This window comes from Apodemus sylvaticus, chromosome 8 (assembly GCF_947179515.1).
Source record: "Apodemus sylvaticus chromosome 8, mApoSyl1.1, whole genome shotgun sequence".
Classification (NCBI taxonomy): Eukaryota; Metazoa; Chordata; class Mammalia; order Rodentia; family Muridae; genus Apodemus; species Apodemus sylvaticus.
The window spans coordinates 72642943-72664838 of NC_067479.1; the positions used below are offsets into that span (position 1 = coordinate 72642943).

The 21896-nt window shown below is 52.9% G+C and overlaps 3 protein-coding genes across 6 annotated transcripts in view; 2 read left to right on the forward strand and 1 right to left on the reverse strand.

The window, feature by feature from the left end:
- Positions 1-7516, forward strand: Ap1g2 (adaptor related protein complex 1 subunit gamma 2). Of its 3 annotated transcripts, XM_052191451.1 has the most exons (22): positions 1-124; positions 358-562; positions 1090-1214; positions 1354-1495; positions 1606-1702; positions 1877-1953; positions 2053-2148; positions 2606-2686; positions 3024-3122; positions 3273-3328; positions 3490-3603; positions 3757-3897; positions 3977-4031; positions 4117-4239; positions 4858-4947; positions 5023-5150; positions 5374-5478; positions 5769-5895; positions 5975-6110; positions 6650-6813; positions 7148-7246; positions 7326-7516. In XM_052191451.1, the coding sequence occupies exons 2-22, from the start codon at positions 359-361 to the stop codon at positions 7425-7427; spliced, it is 2361 nt and encodes a 786-aa protein (XP_052047411.1). In that variant the 5' UTR covers positions 1-124; position 358; the 3' UTR covers positions 7428-7516. The 3 variants fall into 3 exon arrangements, with proteins under 3 accessions (XP_052047411.1, XP_052047412.1, XP_052047413.1); XM_052191452.1 differs by lacking the exon at positions 1-124 and having other exon boundaries at positions 477-562; positions 911-1495; XM_052191453.1 differs by lacking the exons at positions 1-124; positions 358-562; positions 1090-1214; positions 1354-1495; positions 1877-1953 and having other exon boundaries at positions 1609-1702.
- Positions 7517-8321: 805 nt separating this feature from the next.
- Positions 8322-11666, reverse strand: Thtpa (thiamine triphosphatase). 2 transcript variants are annotated; one of them, XM_052191455.1, is made up of 3 exons: positions 11555-11666; positions 10461-11013; positions 8322-9098 (listed from the first exon to the last, which is right to left on the reverse strand). In XM_052191455.1, exons 2-3 carry the CDS (start codon positions 11005-11007, stop codon positions 8971-8973), a joined length of 675 nt encoding a protein of 224 aa, XP_052047415.1. In that variant the 5' UTR covers positions 11008-11013; positions 11555-11666; the 3' UTR covers positions 8322-8970. The 2 variants fall into 2 exon arrangements, with proteins under 2 accessions (XP_052047415.1, XP_052047416.1); XM_052191456.1 differs by having other exon boundaries at positions 11443-11666.
- A 3067-nt stretch (positions 11667-14733) lies between these two features.
- Positions 14734-21896, forward strand: part of Zfhx2 (zinc finger homeobox 2) — a 30574-nt gene continuing 23411 nt past the window's right edge. Inside the window, exon 1 of the mRNA XM_052191458.1 lies at positions 14734-15104. The gene's annotated coding sequence lies outside the window, so the exon portion shown is untranslated. The remainder of the gene's footprint in view (positions 15105-21896) is intronic.

Here is a 21896-nt window from a genome sequence, read left to right on the forward strand (position 1 = left end):
AACTAGTGCCTTCTGAAGTGGGAATGGGCGCAAGAAATCTCGCGAAGACAACAGCACAGAGAACCAGAAAGAAAACTAGAGAGGAGAACTGGCACGGGAAGGAGAGCGAGACCTAGACTGGTCTGTAAGCGCAGGCTCAGTAGAAACAGTCACAGGGTGGAGCGAGGACGCATGCGTGGTGGGGATGTCCTTGCGAGGCGGGAGGGTGGCTCTCGGGTGCAGGTGGGAGGTAAAGTGGGCACGGTCTTAGGGCAACGGTGGAACGCAATCCCTTAGAGAGCTTGGCCCAGGACAATTCTGTTCAGCCTTTAGAACGTGTTAAATAAAGCCCTTCCAACTCCCGGGCTCTGTCCCCAGGATGGTGGTACTATCGTTGAAACTTCAGGACCTAATTGAAGAGATTCGCGGGGCTAAGACGCAGGCCCAGGAACGGGAGGTGATCCAGAGGGAATGCGCCCAGATTCGGGCCTCCTTCCGCGATGGGGATCCCCTGCAGAGGCACCGCCAGTTGGCCAAACTGCTCTATGTCCACATGTTGGGCTACCCCGCCCACTTTGGACAGGTACTGGCCAGGGATGGCTCCCAAATTTTGAGGAAGATGGCCAGAGCGCTCCTTTGTATTTGTACCCAGGATGTTGTTTTTTTGTTTTTTCTTCTTCTTCAGTTTTTTGTTTCGAAACAGGTTCTCTATAGACCCAACTGGCCTAGAACTCGAGAAAACCCTGCCTCCTCCGTTTCAGTATAGCGATTTTCAGGCATACCCCACCCTGCCCAGCTAAATCCTTTAGTTTCTGAGCCTTTTGCCCACCACCCTTCTAGTGATTCCTTAGCCAGCCCCGTTCAGCACCCCACCCCACCCCACACCACACCACACCCCCCGCATCTTCTTCCAGCCTCCACTCCTACACAGGTCCCTGAAACCTGCCTGCTGTCATCTGGATCAACACTTAAGCCTCCGGTTACAGAGAGAGTGATGAAATTCGATTCCTCACAAGTGAATCTGGCCTAAAGAAGGTTGTAGCCAGGAAGTTAGTCAGTGCCTGTGGTTTCACACTGCCCTTCCTGGTCTGCCTCCTTTCTTCCCCATAGATGGAGTGCCTGAAGCTCATCGCCTCCCCCAGATTCACAGACAAGAGGGTGGGCTACCTTGGGGCCATGCTTCTATTGGATGAGAGGCACGATGCCCACCTGCTGATTACCAACAGCATCAAGAAGTGAGAGGGTTCTGGGGCACTTGCCATCAGGGCGCTGGGAGAGTGGGAACTGCAAAATCCCCAGAGGGGGCTGCCAGCTTCCAGTATTGTGACAAGCTGGTTTTCTCAGACTTGACTAACCATCCTTCCAACCTTACAGTGACCTGAGCCAAGGGAACCAGCCGGTTCAAGGCCTGGCCCTGTGTACTCTGAGTACCATAGGCTCTGCTGAGATGTGCCGGGACCTAGCCACCGAGGTGGAAAAGTTGCTTCTGGAGCCCGGCCCCTATGTGCGTAAGAAGGTGAGGTATAGGTGGTTACCTCTCCAGAACTCGTTCCCAGCTGGTCAGCCCGGTGGAAGAAGTGTGGACTCTAACTTGGCGGCCCTGTCTGAGGCCCTTGGCTTCTGCAGGCTATTTTGACTGCAGTGCACATGATCCGGAAGGACCCCGAGCTCTCCAGCATCTTCCTCCCGCCTTGTACCAAACTGCTTCGTGAGCGCCATCATGGTAAGGGCCGAGGGAGCTCCGCTGTCCACTTCAGGTCTGGCTTTAACTAGATGAAATGAAAAGCAAATCAGGAAAACCAGCTCATCGGATGAGGGCGGTGCCCACATACAAACACACGTGTAGTAGACTGTCCCACGGCCTGGCCCTCCATTCACTGCCCCACCCTGACCCCAGGCATCCTGCTGGGCACCATCACGCTGATCACGGAGCTCTGTGAAAGAAGCCCTGCAGCCCTCAGGCACTTTCGCAAGGTGGGCTAGGCCGAGGTGGGTGGTGGGTGCACAGTTGGGACGGACGGTTGAGGAGAAATGAGGAGAGCCCAGCCATGCCCAGCCATGCCCATCTTCCAGGTGGTGCCCCAGCTGGTGCAGATCCTCCGGACTCTGGTGACGACAGGATACTCCACAGAGCACAGCATCTCTGGAGTCAGCGACCCCTTCTTACAGGTGGGCTGGGCTTTACTTGCTGTGTTCCCAGAACAGAGAAGGCTTCACAGGAAGACCACGGCCAGCGGCCACTTCCCATTTTAGCAGAGTCCATGTCTTGAATAAGAAGGTAGCCGACGCAGGATTGCTCTGGTCATCCTAAGACTGGGGAAATGAAAGATGGCTGCCAGGGGGTCCAGTTTGGTAGCCATTCCGAAGCCTGGCATGGCGGCAGAGGCAGGTGCAGTGTATGAGGCAGAGGCCTGCTCTACAGTTCCAGCACAGCCAGGACGACAGAGAAAAAAACCCTCCTGCTCTAAACTCCCCTGACTCTATGTAACTCCGCTCGCCTCCCATCCAAGGGGCCTGTGGAGGTGAAAGGGGGTCAGACCCACTGCAGTGTTGTCTACAACGTTAGGTCTTTTGGCCGAGGGCCCATGACCCTATGCCAGAACCACTCTGACCCAGTCTCTTTCAGGTCCAGATACTCCGCCTACTTCGGATCCTGGGACGGAACCATGAAGAAAGTAGCGAGACCATGAACGACTTGCTGGCCCAGGTGGGAGGCACGCCTTAGGCTGGCCCAGGTGGGAGGCACGCCTTAGGCCTTGTGGGTTCTTGGGGGTCCATCAGCCCTGGACACTCCTCACATGACCATTTACCATGCAGAGGCCATGGAATTGCCTTTCTACCCCACCCCCACCCAACCAATGAATTCCAGGAAGGACAGCTCTAGTCTGTCATTGCGCTGCCAGCCTGGTGTGTAGACGGGCCCTAACATCTAGTGGGGTTCAGGGAGCCTTGCAAGGGACTGAAGGATAAACAGAGAGCACAGTGGCCACCTTCCAGAAGTCACTAGAGCCCTGTACAGATGAACCTCTTCCCCATCCGCACAGGTCGCCACCAACACGGACACCAGCCGAAATGCAGGCAACGCTGTCCTGTTAGAGACCGTGCTAACCATCATGGCCATCCACTCTGCGGCTGGCCTCCGGGTAGCATTGCATAATCATGCGTTCTTCTGCTGTGGCCCCACCTACTCAGCTGGTCCTGGTTCCTGGCTTTTCCCTAACCCCCATCATGGAGGAGATCCCACTGAACAAGTGGCTTCTTCCCTGACTGTCCCCACCTTCTTCTTCCCACAGGTTCTAGCTGTTAACATTCTTGGTCGTTTCTTGCTCAACAATGACAAGAATATTAGGTAACAGCCAGCATCTGGCTAGATTGTACCACTAGACACCGCCCTCTGCATTCCTCCCTTCTGATCCACCTAACTCTTAGGTAGACTGGGGGGGGGGGGGGGCAACACAGGGTATCGAGGCAGATGACCCCATGTGATATGGCCTCTCTTCCCCTGACCAGATATGTGGCCTTGACATCATTGCTGCAGCTGGTGCAGTCTGACCACAGTGCTGTGCAACGTCACCGGTCCACTGTGGTGGAGTGTCTACAGGAAACAGACGCCTCCCTCAGCAGGTGAGCAGAGGGAGAAGGGAAAAGGGGACCGGGGGCAGAGGACCCCAGCTCAGAGCATTTGGTGTAAGAACTAGAAGAAAAGGTGTCTGGGAACAGGGACGCCAGAACGGGGTAACCTGGGCCATCTGCACAGATGCCTCTCTCTCTCACCAGGCGGGCCTTGGAGCTGAGCCTGGCTCTGGTGAACGGCTCCAACGTGCGAGCCATGATGCAGGAACTGCAGGCCTTTCTGGAGTCCTGCCCCCCTGATCTGCGGGCAGATTGTGCCTCGGGCATTCTGTTGGCTGCAGAGAGGTAAGTGGCAGATGGCTGGGAGTCAGAGGCTGCGGCCCGGGGAGGGACAGTGACAGCACTGATGAGCCATGTCCCCCAGGTTTGCTCCCAGCAAGCGGTGGCACATAGACACCATCCTGCATGTGCTGACCACGGTGAGAGGGGGGCGGTCAGGGAGCTGGGCAGGAGCTGGGCAGGGGCTGGCAGAGCTCTGAGTTGGCCGCATCTGCCCCTCTCCAGGCAGGGGCCCATGTGAGGGATGATGCCGTGGCCAACTTGACCCAGCTGATTGGAGAGGCGGAGGAGCTGCATACCTACTCTGTGCGCCGCCTCTACAGTGCCTTAGCAGAGGATATCTCCCAGGTATCACTCCTGTCTCTCCAGGTCCACCTGACCAGCCTTCTCAACTCTCTTTCCCCACGCAAAGATGCCAGAAGATGGCCAAAGACCAAGTCCACCTTTTACTTAAGCTTCTGTCCTGCCCCTGGTAACTACTGGCTGCATCTCCAGATAAATAATTTTATTTCCTTTCTAGAAATAAAATTTTTCAACTTTCTAGAATACCTGTCTTTGTCTTTGAGATCCAATGAGATATATTAAAGTTTGGCATATATAGTCATTTCTATTATTACTTTCAACGCCGAGTAGATTAACAGGTGACACCCTAAGATATCTATAACTCCCTTTGTCAACTTCAGTAGAGTAGGTAGGAACTCTCCCTGTTTTCTTGAGCCTCTCAGGGTTCCATCATGTGATCAAGCCATGTAGTTTTGGTGATCGGCCACCAGGGGGCAGTAATGGCCAATAATGCTAAGATGGAGCCTGCTACCAAACTTAAACTCCCCTCCCTACCCTGCCAACCCAACCTTCTTTGCCCTGCAGTAAAGGGATGTAGTAGGATCTAGACCAGAGGACCCCACCCCCGCCCACGCCCCCACCCGCACCCCCAACCAGCCCCTCAGTGTCTCATCTCCCATACAGCAACCACTGGTTCAGGTGGCGGCCTGGTGCATCGGGGAGTATGGGGACCTCCTGCTGGAAGGTAACTGTGAGGAGACAGAGCCTTTTCAGGTGAGACCTGAGGTGTGCATGATACCCTGGGGAGGATTCTTCAGGACAGACATGACCTGTTGTCTATACCTGAAGGTGGAAGAAGAGGACGTGCTAGGCCTGCTGGAAAAGGTGCTACAGTCCCACATGTCCCTGCCCGCCACTCGAGGCTACGCCATCACAGCCCTTATGAAGCTGAGCTCCCGGCTCCGGGGGGACAACAAGTAAGGAGGGGGCTCCTGTCCCTTGGAAGGTGTCCTTTCGCCAGGCAGGCCTACTGGTCTTTGAAGTCCCAGGCACACAGTCCTCTCCCTACCTAGTCCTTAGGAATCTGCTTTTGAGCCACAAATATCAGGTGTCTCTGTGAGGCCTTTCCCTTCCCTCTCATCCTGGAGTGGAGGAGCAGGCCGACCGCCATTGCCTCTCACATGCCACACGGGGGCCCAGTCGTATCCGCCAGGTGGTGTCCATCTACGGGAGCTGTGTGGACGTAGAACTTCAACAGCGGGCTGTGGAGTATAACACACTCTTCCAGAAGTACGACCACATGAGGTATGCAGAAGCCTCGGGTAGACCTTCAAACTCTCCCAGTGTGCTCCTCTAGATAGGAGAGCGTCAGCCTCTCGAGGCCTTGTCTTTGTGGGGCTCATCTCCCGTCCATAGTTAATGCTAAGCTGGTTTCCCGGCCTCATCTGAAGACCAGCAGTGGTGCCCTGTCTTAGGAAGCCAGGACAGCCCTTGTGACCCCGCATGCCACAGCCTTCTATGTCCTTGGTCTTCTTCCCAAATGCTTCTGTGAAAGCGTGGGCCTCACACAGGAACCCTTGCATTCCATCCTTCAGAGCTGCCATCCTCGAGAAGATGCCTCTCGTGCAGCGCAGTGACCCCCACGTTAATGAGGAAGGAGAGGAGAAGCAAGCCGGGGCCCAGCTCGTGGAAGCCACAGCCCCTGTCCCCACAGAACCCCAGGTGAGGAGGTGGGAGGACCTGGGTAAAGAAGACCCAAGTGGGTGCTCGCGCCTTGCCGTGACCGCGCCCTTGTTCCTAGGCCACCAAACTCTTAGATCTGCTCGATCTCCTGGGTGACACTTCTGGGCGCGCTCAGGACCCTCCTCCCCTGGCTCCTTCCCCAGGGGAAGCCTTAATTCATCTCCTCGACCTTCCCTGTGCACCTCCACCCCCAGGTAGGCCTCAGCAAAGGGAGAAGCATTATGGAAGTGGGTCATTTCTCTTTCTGAGCCAAGGTTGGGGACGCCCGCCCATCTCAGTAGGCAGAGGCTTCGTTCCATGGCGGTCCTATCGCGGTGCTCTTTATCTCCCTCGTATCTCTCAGCCCAGTCTGTCCGACTGTTTTCACTGCAGCCTGTTCGTACCACTTCCCACTGCCCACTCTCGGCCCCTTCAACTCCCCAAAGTCTTCCACCTCCAACCCTTGACATTTCCCATTCTTTACCCGACACCAAAAGGACTAGCGGATATGACTCACTCTTCAGCCAAATGCTGTCTGTCCTACCCTCTCCTGTTTAACTCAGTTCATCACGGCCATGATTATCTTGTATTCTGATGTTTCTTTCCCCGAAACTAGATGGTCAGCCCCAACCTTAACTCCTCTAGTTTGTCATTAGATCTGGGGCAGTTGCAGGGTCAAGACTGTTTTTACTGGGCGAGTGGGTGGGTGTCTCTCTTAAGCCCGTGCTCTGAGCTGCCGCTCGCCCTTCTCCAGCTCCCATCCCCAGTGTCAGAGTGTTTGAGCGGGAGGGCCTACAACTGGATCTTTCTTTCGTGCGGCCCTCGGAATCCCCAGCTTTGCTCTTAGTCACTGCCACCGCCACCAACTCCTCGAAGGAAGATGTCACCCACTTCGTATGCCAGGCAGCTGTGCCCAAGGTTTGAACACAGTGGGGTGTAGCCTGGTGTGATAGCTCGGGCCTGTAATTTAAGGATTTAGAAACCTGAGGCAGGGGGACTCCTTGTTTGAGGCCAACCTGGGATAACATCGTGACTTTGAAGCCCATTTGAGCTACATTGTCTCAATAAAAGAAAAAAAAGTTAGCATTCAGAGGTGGCCAAGGCACTGCCGGAGAAAAGGCCAGAAAGTAGTGGAGGGAGGAGGGTGGGCGGCAGAGTGTCGTGGGAAAAGAGTGATGGAGTTATCGGCTGTGGAGGACCACCTGGCCCAGCCAGAGGCCTTACTCTGCTCTGCCCAAACCCCCATGTTCAGAGTTTCCAGCTGCAGTTACAGGCCCCCAGCGGGAACACAGCTCCAGCTCAGGGTGGTCTTCCCATCACCCAGCTCTTCAGAATCCTCAACCCTAACAAGGTCAGTTGTCGGACCCCCTGGGCAGGAGGGGCCGGAGCACTAGGAGCCCTGACCCAGGTCTCTGCTTTCCCGTTTTCAGGCACCTTTGCGACTAAAGCTGCGCCTCACCTACAACCACTCTGGCCAGTCAGTACAGGAGACCTTTGAGGTGGATAACCTGCCTGTGGAGACATGGCAGTAACTTACTGTTGTCAGTGTCTGGCCTGGGTGTCTCCAGCCTCCTGGTGTGTTATTTGAGGAATGGAAATAAAGACGCACATAAATTGCAAAGTAGCAAGGAAACTTTATTTAAAAGCCAAGTGATCGTACAAATTAGAAATGCACCACAGCCTCGAGGACCCGAGGGAACTGCCTGACTGCCTGATGTTCCTTTAACAAAGTCTCAGGGAAAGGAGGCCTTAGCTACAAAGTGGCATAATTTGAGTGATTCACTTTTTTTTTTTTTTTTTGGTTTTTCTAGACAGAGTTTCTCTGTATAGCCCTGGCTGTCCTGTAGACCAGGCTGGCCTCGAACTCAGAAATCCGCCTGCCTCTGCCTCCCAAATGCTGGGACTAAAGGTGTGTGCCATCACTGCCCTGCCCGACGATTCTGTTTTTATTGACAGGCTTGGATTCTGTAAGCCTCACTGTGATTTCCTCACTGTGCGGGACCCTTCCCACGACACAGCTGATTTTAGTCATACGCTAACTCATTCTGCAGAGGCTGCTGGGAAGGAGAGTTAAGTGGGATGCGAGTGCTACTCAGTACAGGTGGGGTCCTGGGTGCAGTGTTAGAAGAATGTGTGTACACGGGCCCGCAGCTGAGGAGCCTAGAATGCCCGTCGGCTGTCAGATGAGAGGTGTGTATAGCTCAAACCAAGGGGCCTTTCAGGCAGCTAAGCTTCCCCCGACTCTTAACTGCCTCAGCTCATCTGAAATCTTTCTGCGCCCTCAGCTTGGGACCCAGCCCTCAGGGCCACCAGCAGGTGGCGCTCAGACCCTATATTTGTCACCACAATATGGAGAGCCTGCCTCCTCCCCAACAAATAAAGTATGAAGCATGAGGAAGGGAGGCCTATTTTGACCTAGTTGAGATAAAAAAAAAAAAAAAAATGTGTAGGAGCAAGGGTGGAGCCCTCTCCACAGAGAGTATGACTTCCTGGAACTGTAGGAACCTGTCTCAACAAGGACCATTTTCTTTACCGCTCTTATGTGTCTCTAAACTCCCGCCCAGGGCGCTCTACCCTCCAGGCAAAGCGGCAGGTCCGGAATCTCTAGGTCCCATAAGGAGTTCCCAACATTCTCCCCACCTTCCTACTCTTCCCTCTGCCCCAAGGCGGGGAAATCCCCGCTGTTTCCCCTCATCTCTAACTCAGCTGTAAGGCGGCTTCAGAGCCTCTGGCAGAATCAATGGCATCGACCACGGGAGGGGGGTGGCAAGGGATTTCCCTGTGCTTAACTACTGATCACGGCTAAGTGGAAATCCTATAAACACGAGCGGAAATCAATGGAGGCTGCTTAGCGGCCAGGGGAGAGGGGCGGCCCACAGATTGCATCTGACGGATGAGGGAGGCAGTGAGGGAGGGCTCCGGGCAGGATAGCTCCGAGTGGGCCGCAGACCAGGCGGAGCTGGAGGGAAAAGTGGCTCAGTCGTAAGGGGCGGGGCACAGCGGGTCCGGGTGTGGGTGGCGCCTTCAGAGTTACCTTCTGTTTTAGAAAGTGAACCCTGCTCGCATACAGTGTTGTCAGGATGCTGAGTTCCCTGTGGCCTCACCGGAACTGTCTGCGTCTAGCAGGCGCTCATAGTCCCGAGGCCTGAAGCGCTGTAGGAATACCATGAGCTTGGCAGGTACCTTCTCCTGTGCCGGCACTCCTGCGGACAAGGAGACAGTGAGGAAAGAAGAAGATGGAGCCCTCCTACGTGCTTCCGGTCTGTTTCCTGCCTAGCCAGCCAGGGCAAAGTTTGCAAAGCGGTACAAAGAACGCAGCAAAGATCCACTGGGGTTGTGTGGCTAAACCATGCAAGCGCCTCTCCTGCAGCAATGAGAAATGGGGAAGCATCCTGGGCCACGGAGACTGGGGGACCAGCTCACTTCATTTATTACCGCTTTCTCCCAATCAAGATTCAAACCCATCTAGGCAAGCCAAAGCTCATTAGCTTGGTAATGAAGCACAGGCAGCGGAGCTCAGAAGATAACCAAGGGCTCTGGGAAACAGAGGAGAGCGGGACCGTGGAGTGGGAGTGGCGTCCACAGAACCTCATCTCTAATCGCCCGGTGCCAGTGCTGCTAATGGACAGCAGCGTGCTGACCCACAGCAGGAAACTCCATGGGTGGTCTCCAAGGAGGCTCAGCCCTCCAGGGTAGTCAGGCCCAGAGGGGCACACAGTCTCCTAAGTGTGCAGATTTCAAAGCTAGACATGGAAACAGAAACATCTGCCAAAGAGTATGCCCCGCCCCCATGCCAGTGTCATGCTCTTGGCTGTTTTTATTGTTTGTTTGGCTTTTCCAGACAGGGTTTCTCTGTGTAGCCCTGGCTTTGTCCTGGAACTCACTCTGTAGACCAGGCTGGCTTTGAACTCAGAAATCCGCCAGCCTCTGCCTCCCAAGTGCTGGGGTTAAAGATGTGCGCCACCAACACCCGGCCATGCTCTAGTCTCTACGACCACAAGCTTAAGGCCCTTCCGAGGCTATAAAGAAGACTACAGAAAGAGCCAAGGGGATAATAACCATGTAGGAAGTTGAAAAAGAAAATGGAAGTTTGTGGAAAAGATCAAAGCAGAGACCTAATAAATAGAAGTAGGAGAATTAAGTGATAACCAGGATGAAGACTGGAACCAGAAAGAATGAAATACAAATTAGCTACTAAAGAATAGGAAATTGTAGCTGGGCGGTGGTGGTGCACTCCTGTACTCCCAGCACTCTGGGAAGCTGAGGCAGGAAGATTTCTGAGTTCGAGGCCAGCCTGGTCTACAGAGTGAGTTCCAGGACAGCCAGGGATATACAGAGAAGAAACCCTATCTCGAAAAACAAAACAAAACAAAAAAGGTTTTTATAGAAGTGTAAACAAATTAGATTTTTCAAGAAAATAGCTACAAAAAAATTTCCCTGACAAAAATGATTTTCACTCTCCACTCCTCTATGCCTCAGTGAGTAAGTGCAGGGAGGTTAAGGGCCTGTCCCCCCACGACCCCACCACGCAAGCTGCTGGGCGCACAAAGGCCTGTCGCCCTCACCCAGCATGCTGCTGACGCTGGAGATCTTCTCTAAGGCAGCCGGTACCTCGGCCTTCTCGCGCACCATGGCCTCTACCTCTCCCACAGCATAGCCGAAGTCCGTTGAATCCAAGTCCACTGTGAGCAGGGGCTCCTGTTCACGGGTTCCAGAGGCGGCCAGCTTCCAGGAGCTGCGTGTGGTTATAAAACTAGCTACTTCCTGAAGTTTCAGAGGGCCCAGGACAGCAGCCACACCTGCAGTCTCCTGCTCCCCAGACCCCAGCAGTTGAAAGAGCTGGGCCACGATTGCAGATTCCGATGTGACTTCCACATATGCATTGTGAGGTCCTGAGAGACCTGTTACTCCAGGACATTTGAGCTCCCAGCCACTACCTTCTCGTTGTCGCAGCCAGTGGTCAGCCAGCATAAGACTTAACTCAGAGGTATCATAGTATGTGTCTCGGAACGTGACCTGGTACTCCAGGGTGGCCCCCAACTCCTGCAGCTTTTCCTCCGTGTCAGGCCCTGGAGCAAACTTTCGCTCCACTTCAATCAAGCCCTCGGCCATATTAACCTGCAACACAGGTTTGAGAGGAATTCACTGCCTTGCTCAAGGTGAGGACTGGTCAGCAAAGACCCACTAGTCCCGGATGAATTTAAGATGCATATGCACTGTCTCAGAGCTCTGCTTCAGTGACACAAGGCTCTACTTCAAGGTCTCTGCGGGCTGCAACAATGATGACAAGTCTCCAGCTAAATCCTACTACTGATAACCCAAAAGGCTCCCTAGAAAACAGGCCGTGATGCTGATGACCTATCTTCTCTCTACACCTTGATTCACTGCCCAGGATGGCCTGCCACTCTTCGCCTAGCACCAGACAGCGGAACCTCGGGACACACTCTGCAAGACCCTAGGGTCCCCTTCTACAGGGACCCGGAAGTGGGGGAAGGGTGCCCACGCTACACCCGCGAGGAATGCCGGGAGTGGTCTCTGGCTCCGGACCTTAGTCCAGGCTCATTACGCGCGAGTCCGGTTCCAGCACTAGCGGCCATATTAGGCCAGTGTGGCGGTGCCGATGGCAAGCTAGGCCTGAGAGGTCTGTTAAGTTACGTACGACCCAACACGGTGGGCAAGAGGAGTGAGACCATCCTCTTGCCCGCTGTTCATCCTGGATCTTTTCTGGAGCCCGGGCATCGGCCAAGATCTCGAGCCTTAGCGTGAGCCTGGCATCCTGGGCCTGATGCATTATGGGAGATGTAGTTCCAAAGGGCCATCTCACCTTTCCTGCCCACCCGTCACTATAGTTATCGGAAACAAGCAATCAGTGTCAGCCAGCCGGACTCTACCTAAAGCTCTACAGGAAGGCTTTGGGGGTGGCGAACGGAAAGAGTAGTTCCCAACCCCTCCCAGTGTAGACAGTGAATGGGCCCGATGAAACAAGCTAAGGCTCCCCGCTAAGAACTGGCCAGTGGTAATGGTCTGGGACGGGAATGGAGTAATTCGGTTTAGCCAACTATTCAGTTTGGAATATTTTTATAGTTCTGTCTTTTGCTGCTTGTGGTTGATTTGGGTTTGTTGTTTTGACACAAGGATCTCATGGAACCCAGTCTAGCCTGGAACTCCTGGGTTGCATGTATGAGCCACCATGTCCTCACCTCTATCCTGGGATTTTAGAGCGGATGAGTGGGGAACTTTGAATCAGAGGAGGAAGTGATGTTTTGAATGTGAATAAGGGACAGTTGGAGTGATGAGTGCTGGTTAGTCAGGGTTCTCTAGAGTCACAGATCTTAAGGGTCTCTGTATAGTTTGGGAATTTGTTGATGACTTACAGTTTATAGACCAACTCTCCAACAATGGTCAGCAGCAGCTGTGGATGGAAGTCCAAGGATCTAGCAGTTGCTCAGTCCCACGAGGCAAGCTGGCAAAGAAGAGTGTGTCTTCCTCTTCCAATGTCCTTATGTAGGTCTCCAGCAGAGGGTGTGACCCAGATTAAAGGAATGTGTCACCTCACCTTTAATCCCAGATGACCTTGAACTCAGAGATCTCCCGGTCTTAATCTGGAATTCATAGCCACATCGAGACCCAGGTCAGAAACTTGTGTCTCAGCCTCCAGATTAGGATCATAGGTGAGCCTTCCAATTCTAGATTGTAGTTCATTCCAGATATAGTTAAGATGACAACCAGGAATAGCCACTATAGAACTCAGCACTTAAGTACACTTGCTGTGTTTACGGAGCTCTGGGATTACCTTCCCAGCATTTACAGGGCAGATCACAACCTCTAACTCCAGTTACGGAGGGGGGGGGGGGGTGCGTTCTTACGCCCTCTTCTGGCACCTCCTGTACTACAGACAAAACACTGGTACATGAGAGAGTATGAGAATGAATGAATGAATGAATGAATGAATGAATATGATGGGATTTCTGGAGACCTAGCTAGGAATAACTGCCTGGGTAAAGGCCCAGAAACTAGCTACAGCACCTAGCCAGTATCTAAGCTGACGATGGCTTGAAGTGCAGTTGAGTGACAGGTTGAAAAGCCATGAGTGCCAGACTCAGTCCCACAGTCCCTGAGGTGGCTTTGTCAGGAGTGTGAGCAAGCAGTAGGCAGGCAGAGTGGTGCGCCGGTTTCCCATCCCACCGTTGGGGAAGCTGGGATAAGAGATCACAGCCTGAGGAGAGCCGGAGCTACAGACTGACTTCTGGTTCCTCCTCAACCGGCTGAGAGTGAGACAGGCAGGGAGCATTATGGGAATTTGGCACTTAACAGACACATGGCTTTTTTGTTTGTTTTTGTTTTTTGTTTTGTTTTATTTTGTTTTTCCGAGACAGGATTTCTCTGTGTAGCCCTGGCTGTCCTGGAACTCACTCTGTAGACCAGGCTGACCTCGAACTCAGAAATCCACCTGTCTCTGCCGGCCAAGTGCTGGGATTGAAGGTGTGAGCCACCACCGCCCGGCTTAGACATGGTATTTTGAACTCAGCATTAAACAAACTCCTGCTTCTGACCTATGGTTTGGATCTTATAGAGCACAGAAAATACCAATGCTTCAACAAAACTGAAAAGGAAAGCCAATGATCTGAGAGGAGAGGAAACAAGTCCTCGACCCCGGCTCTTCTCATTGGCCAGGCCCTCGTCTGTTCTCGTTAGCAGACCCGGGCTCCTGGCCTGGCTACCCCACCTGCCTCAGCTATATGAGGATTGAAGAGCCCGTTACAGACTTTACTGTTACATGGTAGAAACTCAAAATATTGGTTTTGTAACCGCCCTCAGTTTCAGTAGTTTTTGTTATTGTTGTCCCCTAAGAAAATTCTCCACAGTAGCAGGCTTGGGCTCTAGAGTCCGACCACTGAGGTCTACATCACGGTACTGTTATTTATTGACCATGCAGTCTTGACCTGTGAAACCTTGTTTTCCTCTACTATAAAATGAAGTCCTGTATACTCCACTTTGGAATTTTTTTTTTCTTTTCCTAAAACAGAGTTTCTCTGTGTAGCTCTGGTTCTCCTAGAACTTGCTCTGTAGACCAGGTTGCCCTCACACTTCTTTGCCTCCCAAGTACCAGGCCAAAGGCGTGCACCACTACATGCAGCTCCGCTTTAGAATCTTAAAAATTAGAATATAAAACACTGATGAGCTGTCAAAGAGAAGGAACCAAAGCCTCCATCTCCCTACCCAACTCAGGGAGGGCGTGGTGGTGTAACAGAGTTAAGAACCAGCAGCACTGAGAGACTTCAGAGTAATTGCTATGAAACAATGTTCTAGTAATCAAACGGGGGGGGGGGAGGGGAGAGAAAAGATAGGTCTAGAAGGAGGAGTGAAATAGGGATGGACCTCCGGAAGGCTCTGGAAAGCAACAGTGATTTAAAATAAAACAAAACCCAGCGCTTGGGAATTAGAGGCAGAAGTCTAGTTTACAGAACGCGTTTTAGGACGGCCAAAGCTACCTATAGAAACCCTGTCTCGAAAAAAAAACAAAAACACTTTTATATGAAGGATAAAGAAGAGGGAACACAAGTTTAAAGGGACTTGCCCTTTTTGCAGGCATAGGGTAGACCTGAGTCAAGGAAGAAGCCTGAAGACGTGGTTGGTCTGCCCCGCCCTAAGATCCTGGTCCCCAACCAGGTCCCTGTGTCCTGGGACACCGGTAGACTCCGCTAGCTGTCTATAGAGGGCGGATACCTATAGACTACAATTCCCAGCGTGCACTGCGGCGGGCGGGTCGCTGCACCTGCTCAGTGGGGCTGCCCCGGGCGCCTGGGTATTGATTATTCCATTGTGTGGGACGCCTCGGCTCCAGCCAGTGAATGAGGCGGAGGAGTGAGGGCTTGAAGGAGGAGGGCGAGGAGGAGGAGGAGGAGACAGGGAGCAAGCCAGTGCCCAGGGTGAATCAATGGAAACCCACTCACGAAGCCGGGAAAACACTTCAGCCGCAGCCAAATAGCATTGATTATTTTCTTTCACTTCCCTCACCGCCGTGAATTTATTTATTTTTCCATCTCCGTCCCTGACGCCCCGGAGCGAGCGCTGAAGGGAGGGAGGAGGAGGGGCAAAAAGGAATCAACACATCGGAGAAGTCCCTTCCAAGAGCCGCCCCCTCCCCTCCCCGCCTCACGCTGCTTGGCGGCCGCGGTTCGACTCCCGTCCCTGCTTCCAGCTGAGGTGTAAGTGCATCGATTTCCGATGCTGCTGGGTTGGTTTTTTTTTTTTTTTCTTTTTTTTCCCCCCTCTTCTCTGCCTCTCACTCTCCTTCCCTTCCATGCTCTTCCGAATCTCGAGATCGAGGAGAGAGGAGGCGCTGGGAGACTGCTACTGGAGGGGACGGAGAGGGACGGGAGGAAGCTGGGGGAGGGGACTCGGACGGACAGACAGCCGGGGAGAAGGGGACAGGAGTATTGGGGAGAAAGGGCGCGCGAATGGGGATGGGGAAGAGAGGCAGAGGTGGAGAAACGGAGAAGGGAATGATAGGGCCAGCCGGACAGAGGGCAGCGAGAGCCTAGACGTACGGCGCCGAGCTCTACCCGGAGCGGGGTTCCTGGAGGGAGAGGGAGGCCGGGTGAGTGCGAGGACTCCGAGCTATCAGCCTGGAGGGGCCTGCAGCGCATAGGATCTCAGCTGGCTGCTAATGGGGGAGAAACCCGGGCGGAAGGGCTGACGGATGGGCTAGCGCGCCGGGGTGCCGAGTGGGAGGGGGAGTGGATATCTTTAATGTTCATTTTTGCCTGAAGTAGGTAAGGGGAGCCCCATTGGCAGCGAAGCACGCCTGCCCTGCTTCTCCTGCCACCCCGACTCCATCCGCTCTCATTTTTTTGAGCTCTGGACCATGCTCCTCACTGTGCCTGCGCCCCCACTGATCTGTGCTTGTGCCATTTTTTTTCACTTGGCTCCCCACCCCATCTGTATCCAGTTCTGTGACAGTGACACTTCTCATCCAAATGATCCTTCCCGTGTACCCCTGTCCTGTGTGTCACGCCTAGACTGCCTGACTGTTCGGCCATCCGCTGTACAACTGTGGCCTTTTCAGCTACTTTGGAGTTGGCTTACCAGCCATGACTGTGGTAGTCTGCGGTCAGGGGCCTGAGAAGTAGGAGGATGGAGCTGATGTGCCTACCCATAAAGACCCCAGTGCCCTCTCAACACGGCACAGCAGCCCGCTGGTCACCTTCACCAGGGAAGCCTTGGAACTTCTGAGCTTGTTGAGCCCCTCCTTTGCCAGGTGCCTTTGGGTCTCCGGTGTGTCTTCTGCCTTTCCCAGAGCTTTCCACCACAAACCTCATCCACGCTGACTTAATTTTCCTCCCTTCCCCCACTCTGCCATTGTATATACATTTATTATCTCACCAGTTTATTTCCCCGTTTCTATATCCTTTTAGCTGAAGAGCTCCCTTGCGTTATATCCATCTTTGTTCCCTTTTCTGCTTGGTCAACCAAAGTTGTTGGGGGTTTTGTTTTGTATCCTGTCGCCCAGCATTTTAACCCTAGGAGAAGATGTCACAAGCAAAGGGCTGGGTGAGAGATAGGCCCAGAAATCAATGTAATGATCTTCCAGGGTCACACAGCTCCTTCACCCGTCAGTGCCACAGCCAACTGTCAACTTTAATTCTGTAAGGGGATGTTCTCTAGGACTCTGAGCTCCACCCTACCTGGCCGCCCCGTGGGTTTTTCTTCACTTTCTAGCTCATTTTCCTCGTGGGATCCCGGCCTTCTTCTCTTTGGATTCAACAGCATTCTTTATGAGGCAGGTTTTATTATTCTCAGAAAACCTATCTTGTGCAAGGGCTGTGCTCCTTCCGTCGAAAGAATGGTAAAGGTGGATAATGGATCGGAGAGTTTACCGTGGGTTTAAATCCATCATTGTTTTTCCAGACCGCAGGAGCTTAGATGGATAAAGAGACGAGGCAGACGATGGAAGGAGAAACCAGGTTCAGTAAACACACGAGTTAAAGAAATGTCTGGAAATGGCAAAAATCTGTGCAGAAGGAAGAGTAGGGGAGGGGAGGAACCAAGAAGTGATTAATGAAAAATTGAGCAAATGAAATAATTAAATAAATATGAGTTAATAGCTGTATGGGGGTGGGGGAGAGAAAGATGAGAGAGTATTCCAGAGGAGGGGTCAACAAAAGCAATATGAAATTAATACTGTGGGGGAAGGGAGGAACTGAGGAGTAAGATGAGGTGGGAGAGGGTACGGCACAAAGAAGGTGTGGACGGACGGCAGAGGCAGGAGTGCTGGCAGATGAGAGCTGCAGAGAGCCCTGGAGAGGGAGAAGCAGGAAGAGTGGAGCATCAAAGGAGACAGACAGACGCCTCGTGTGAGGGGACAAACCAGACTGAGGCAAGAACGGCGAGCACTGCAGGGGGTGAGCAATTTGGAAAAAATGGCCTGGCAGACTACCACAGGGCCCTCAAAGAGAGATGCTTCTGAGGAGAGAAATTGCAGAAATGGAGAGAGAGGGCAGAGAGAGACTCTCACCAGCGTACATTCCATCAGCCTCTTCCTATTTTACTGCCAAACCAGGAGAACACAGAAAAGAGATGAAAAAGTATAATTCCCATTTACTGCAACTGACAGGAACTTGAATCTTCCCAGCCCCCTGAGAGAACCAAACACTTCAAGCCTCTGATGTCATAAATTGCTTGGTTGCCTTGGCAACCTGACAGTGTCCCTCCTCCATGACGTCAGAGGCAGCTGGCATTCCCATATTGAGACCCATACAGGAACAACTTCCCCTGTGAGTCACTTGTGGGACAGGGTCCTGGATGGAGTCCTATCTCTAGGACTCCTCTTTCTGGTAGTGACTTTGCTTCTCTGGAGCTATTCTTAGTTCTGGACAGTTGTCACAGACCACATTTTTGTGAGTGCCTTAGGCTTGTCAAATCCTAACAAAAGCAAGAGGAAGTGACCTCAAGAGACAGTAGGCAGTGAGGTTGGGATGGTAGGATAGAAAGGCGTGCAAGGATATCAAGGAAAAGGAAAGGAGAAGGCTTTGTGAGGCAGGAAGAGAGCTGTCGAAAGCAGCACAAGGCTGGGTTTAGATTTAGGAGTGCATGCCAAAGCTGGAAATCCAGAAGAGACGTGGTGGGGTGTAGACAGATGCCTGAACAGAAGGAGAGCTTTGAAATGCCAGAGGGCACAGTAGTACTTGACTGAAATGAAGGAGGGAAAGGGTCCCTAGATTTTCAGAGATGAAGGCATATGTGGGAGGTACAGGGCTGGTCAGGTATCTTCTGAGCCTGGGGTGCTTCCAGCCAGTTTCTTTTTTTTTTTGCAGGGAGAGTGAGTTTTGGGGGTTGAGTCTCTGTAGCGCAGGCTGGCCCGGAACTTGAGATTCTGCAGCTTCAGTCTCTTGAGTTCTAGATTTTTAGGTCTGAGCCACCATCTCTGCCTCTAGTTTCTAATTGTCCTGTAACACCTCAGACTGTCTGTCACACAGGGCAGGCTTTTGACATACCTGTTGAGCACAGGCTCAGGGTCTGAGAGCTATCCCAACTCTCATCCTGACTCCCAGTCCTATCTGCATACATAGTCACATTAGGAGATCAAAAACGGGGCGGAAAGGCTGCCAGACCTGGGGGCAGAGAAGAGAGGCTGACTCTGAGAGTGGGCCTGGAATCACACGAGGATAACATAAATGAACTGTCCCAGGAGCCTAGGGAAGACACAGAGGAGGCAGATTGCAGAAAAGGTCCAGGGTTTTCAAAGAGCAGGCAAACCCCATTTCCTGTCATGAAGTTAAAGCAGAATCGGCCACACGCATACACAGGTGTGCAGACGTGGGCATGCCTGCATCCACAGTGACCACAAAAGGCTATATGTGGACATGAGACCCATCCTAAACACCCGTCTCAAAGCGCTCACAATGACATGAGCCTTGACTGAGTGGGTCACAGGACAAGCGATAGGAGTTAGCTGCTGCCCAAACCGTGGTGTAAACAACGCCGTTAGAAATGACCTTCACATCCGACTGCCCACTGGTGGGGAAAAAAAAAATCCTGAGATCCAGAGCTCACTAGAGTCTCAGAGGGAATCTGCAGAAAGCAGCCTCAGAGGAGAGAGGTGTGCCAGCCAGGGCTCACGGCCGGGCTCAGTCTTTCAATAAAAAGCCAAAAGACTCAAATGAGTTAAGAAAGCTCACAGAAAAGACAAGGGAGAGAGATGGCAAGGTGCTTTGGGGCAAGTCTGGCTTGTAATAAAGTCCTGGCAGCAGAAGGGGTTGGGGGGGGAGGGGAGAGGAACAGGGGCCACTGCGTGACTGTCAGCAGCCGCTGCAGCTGACTTGGGCAGCTCATATTTTGCAGCAGGTGACAAGCTGTCGACACGGCGGTCCTTTACCTCACTGTTAGAAACTCATTTCATTGATTTTTCCATCTTTCTTCTCAGGCTCCTCACGGAGCGTCAGGCATCCCACCACCCGCTTTCCCGGGGCCACCTTGCTCCCTGGGACAGCTTAGTGAACTAATTGCTCTGCCTGTCCCTTTTCTACCCACCCCTGGCTGGGGAGGCAGGGGTAAAAGATTTGGAGACATTGTCCAGAGGGTGGATCTACTGTGGTTAAGTTTTAATGGTGGTTAGGGAACAGTGTTACAGGGATGCTACTATAGAGGCTAGCCTGGAGCTTGCTACAAAGACCAGGCTAGCCTTTACTAACAGTGATACTCTTCTGCCTCTGCCTCCTGAACGCTGAGAAGACACTCTCTTTAGTTTTGATCTTTTTTTCAGCAGGAGAGGGGAGGGTCTCCTGGAGCCCAGGCCTCAGACTCACTACATATTAAAGGCTGGCCGATCTTGATGTCCTGATCCTTTCTTGCCTCTCTCTCCCAAATCTGGGATCACAGGCAGGTAGCATCATGTCTGCTTTCCTTTCTGTCTACCAAGGCAGCTCAGCACTCTACATTTTCTTTTCCCCTCCAAAAGTCCAGTGAGGGTACTGGAGCTTCCCTCCTGTGTCTGGGTGAGCATACAGGATTATTTCAGAGCTAAGGCTCAGGCCTTGGAATTTGCAGTAGAGCCATCCTCCAGAATTATGTATGAAATGTACAGTTAGGAGACCATAATTTCCTGAACATGGGAAACCCTAGTGTAGGGAAAGGGTATATGCATATAGGGTTTGTAGTGCGCTGAGGTGCCAGGCTGATGGGGCGGGCAGGACGGGTGTGGGCCATAAAAGTTGAAGTGTAGACATTTCCCCTATGCAGCCTCCTGCCACAGCCAACGGCCCTTACCCTCCCTTTGGGATTCCGTTTAAGCGAAAGGTCTAGAGTCAGTCGTCCATCATTTGGCGTCTTAATGAAGGAAGGCAGACGATTGGACTGTTTCCTTGGAGGAAAAAAATAGAGTAAATTCATTTCCATACCCCAAATTTTCATCCCTTGCTTTGTTGGCTCTCCAAGCCAGAGGCCCTCTGCCCCCGTCTTTTAATCGTCCACCTCCAGTGTCCTCTCTCCTCCTGCAGGCCTCTTCCATCTCCTGCAGCCTCCATCCTATGTTTAGAAAACTGGCCTGTGTGGGCCACAGGAACTCTTCTTCCACCTCTGGCTTCTTCAAATTCTGTCGTTTCTGAAAGCCCAGAGATACATCCTGGTGCTTTAGGGACGAGTGGGACTGGAGAGTGGAGAGGACAGAGCAGGCAGCCGTGAGTGAGAAACAGGTGCTGGGCCCTGAGGCGCGGTGGTACGCGTGTGCCTGTCACCTCAGCACTGGAAGGGTGGAAGCCGGACTCAGTTCGGGTCATCTTCCGCTACATAGGGAGTTTAAGGTCAGTCTGAGACCTTTCCTTTAAAAAGGTCTGGGCCGACTGGGCCAGAAGAACATGATAGGGAGGAAGTGGTTTGAGATGAGAGAAAGTCCACGATTTACATGAAAGGGGGGAAGGTTGTGTGGACAGAGAAAAAGACCTCAGAGAAGGCAGATAGTCAGAACCCTTCCCTACCCCTCTAGTCCAGGAAAGACAGCCCAAGATGGGGGTGGGGTGGGGTGGGGTGGCCCTGCATGAGAACAGCAAGGCCTTAACTCAGCACCAGGTCAGTCCTGAGTTCAAGCCTTGCTGGTTATGACCCTTATGGGAGGAACTGAAGTGGCAAATTAACCAATTTAATGAAGTCACTGCATTTTGTTTGCCTTTGCTGGTTTCCCCTGGAGATCTGTCCTCTGGCCAGACAGGGCAGTGGGGGGGGAGGGGAAGGACAGCAGAGGTGAAGGGCAGGGGAAGGGTGCCAAAGAAGATGCGGAGGGCAGACACCCTGTGGAGGCTGATGAAAGTAAGGCAGCCCAGAGGTGGAGGCAAGGAGACCGGAGAGGAAGGGAGAGGGGTGAACAGGGCGGCCAACGATGTGGACCAGGAGAGAGGAGCCGGAGGAAGGCAGGGAGAACCAGGGAGCGGAGAGGTGAGCTGTAATGGCGAGCAGTGGGGAAGGACGAGGCCAAAGCCTGAGAGCTGCAGCTGGTGGGGCCTGTGGGCGGGGCCTCATCTCCATCGCTAATGGCTGTGAAATGAGGTTAGCTCCATTAGAAGCAGCAAGAGTGTAACGAGATCACACTCATTAGGGATGGGCCATCCTAGTAATTACCACCACCCCAAACACTCTGAGCCAGCCGCCAGCCCGGCCACCAAGCACTTGCAGGCACACTGAACTCAGAGATCCATCTGCCTCTGTGCTTGTGGGGGGTGCCAAAGCGTGTGCACCAGCCCCCAAGAGCAATACATCCCAAATATCCCCCACTTCGGGAAATCAGGCATGTGAGTAGAAAGTGGTCCTTATTTGATTGATTGATCACATCCAGAGTGTTAGGCTAGAAAGGGGGAAAGAGGGACAAAACTCTGTGACATACTACTTCCTGTCCTCTGCAACACGTGAGAAGCCCTGAGCAGAGAGGCTGTAAGCCACACAGCTCCTCGACATAGTTATAGAACAGAACCAGAATCTGACACTGGGCCTGTCTGACAACAGAAGCTGAG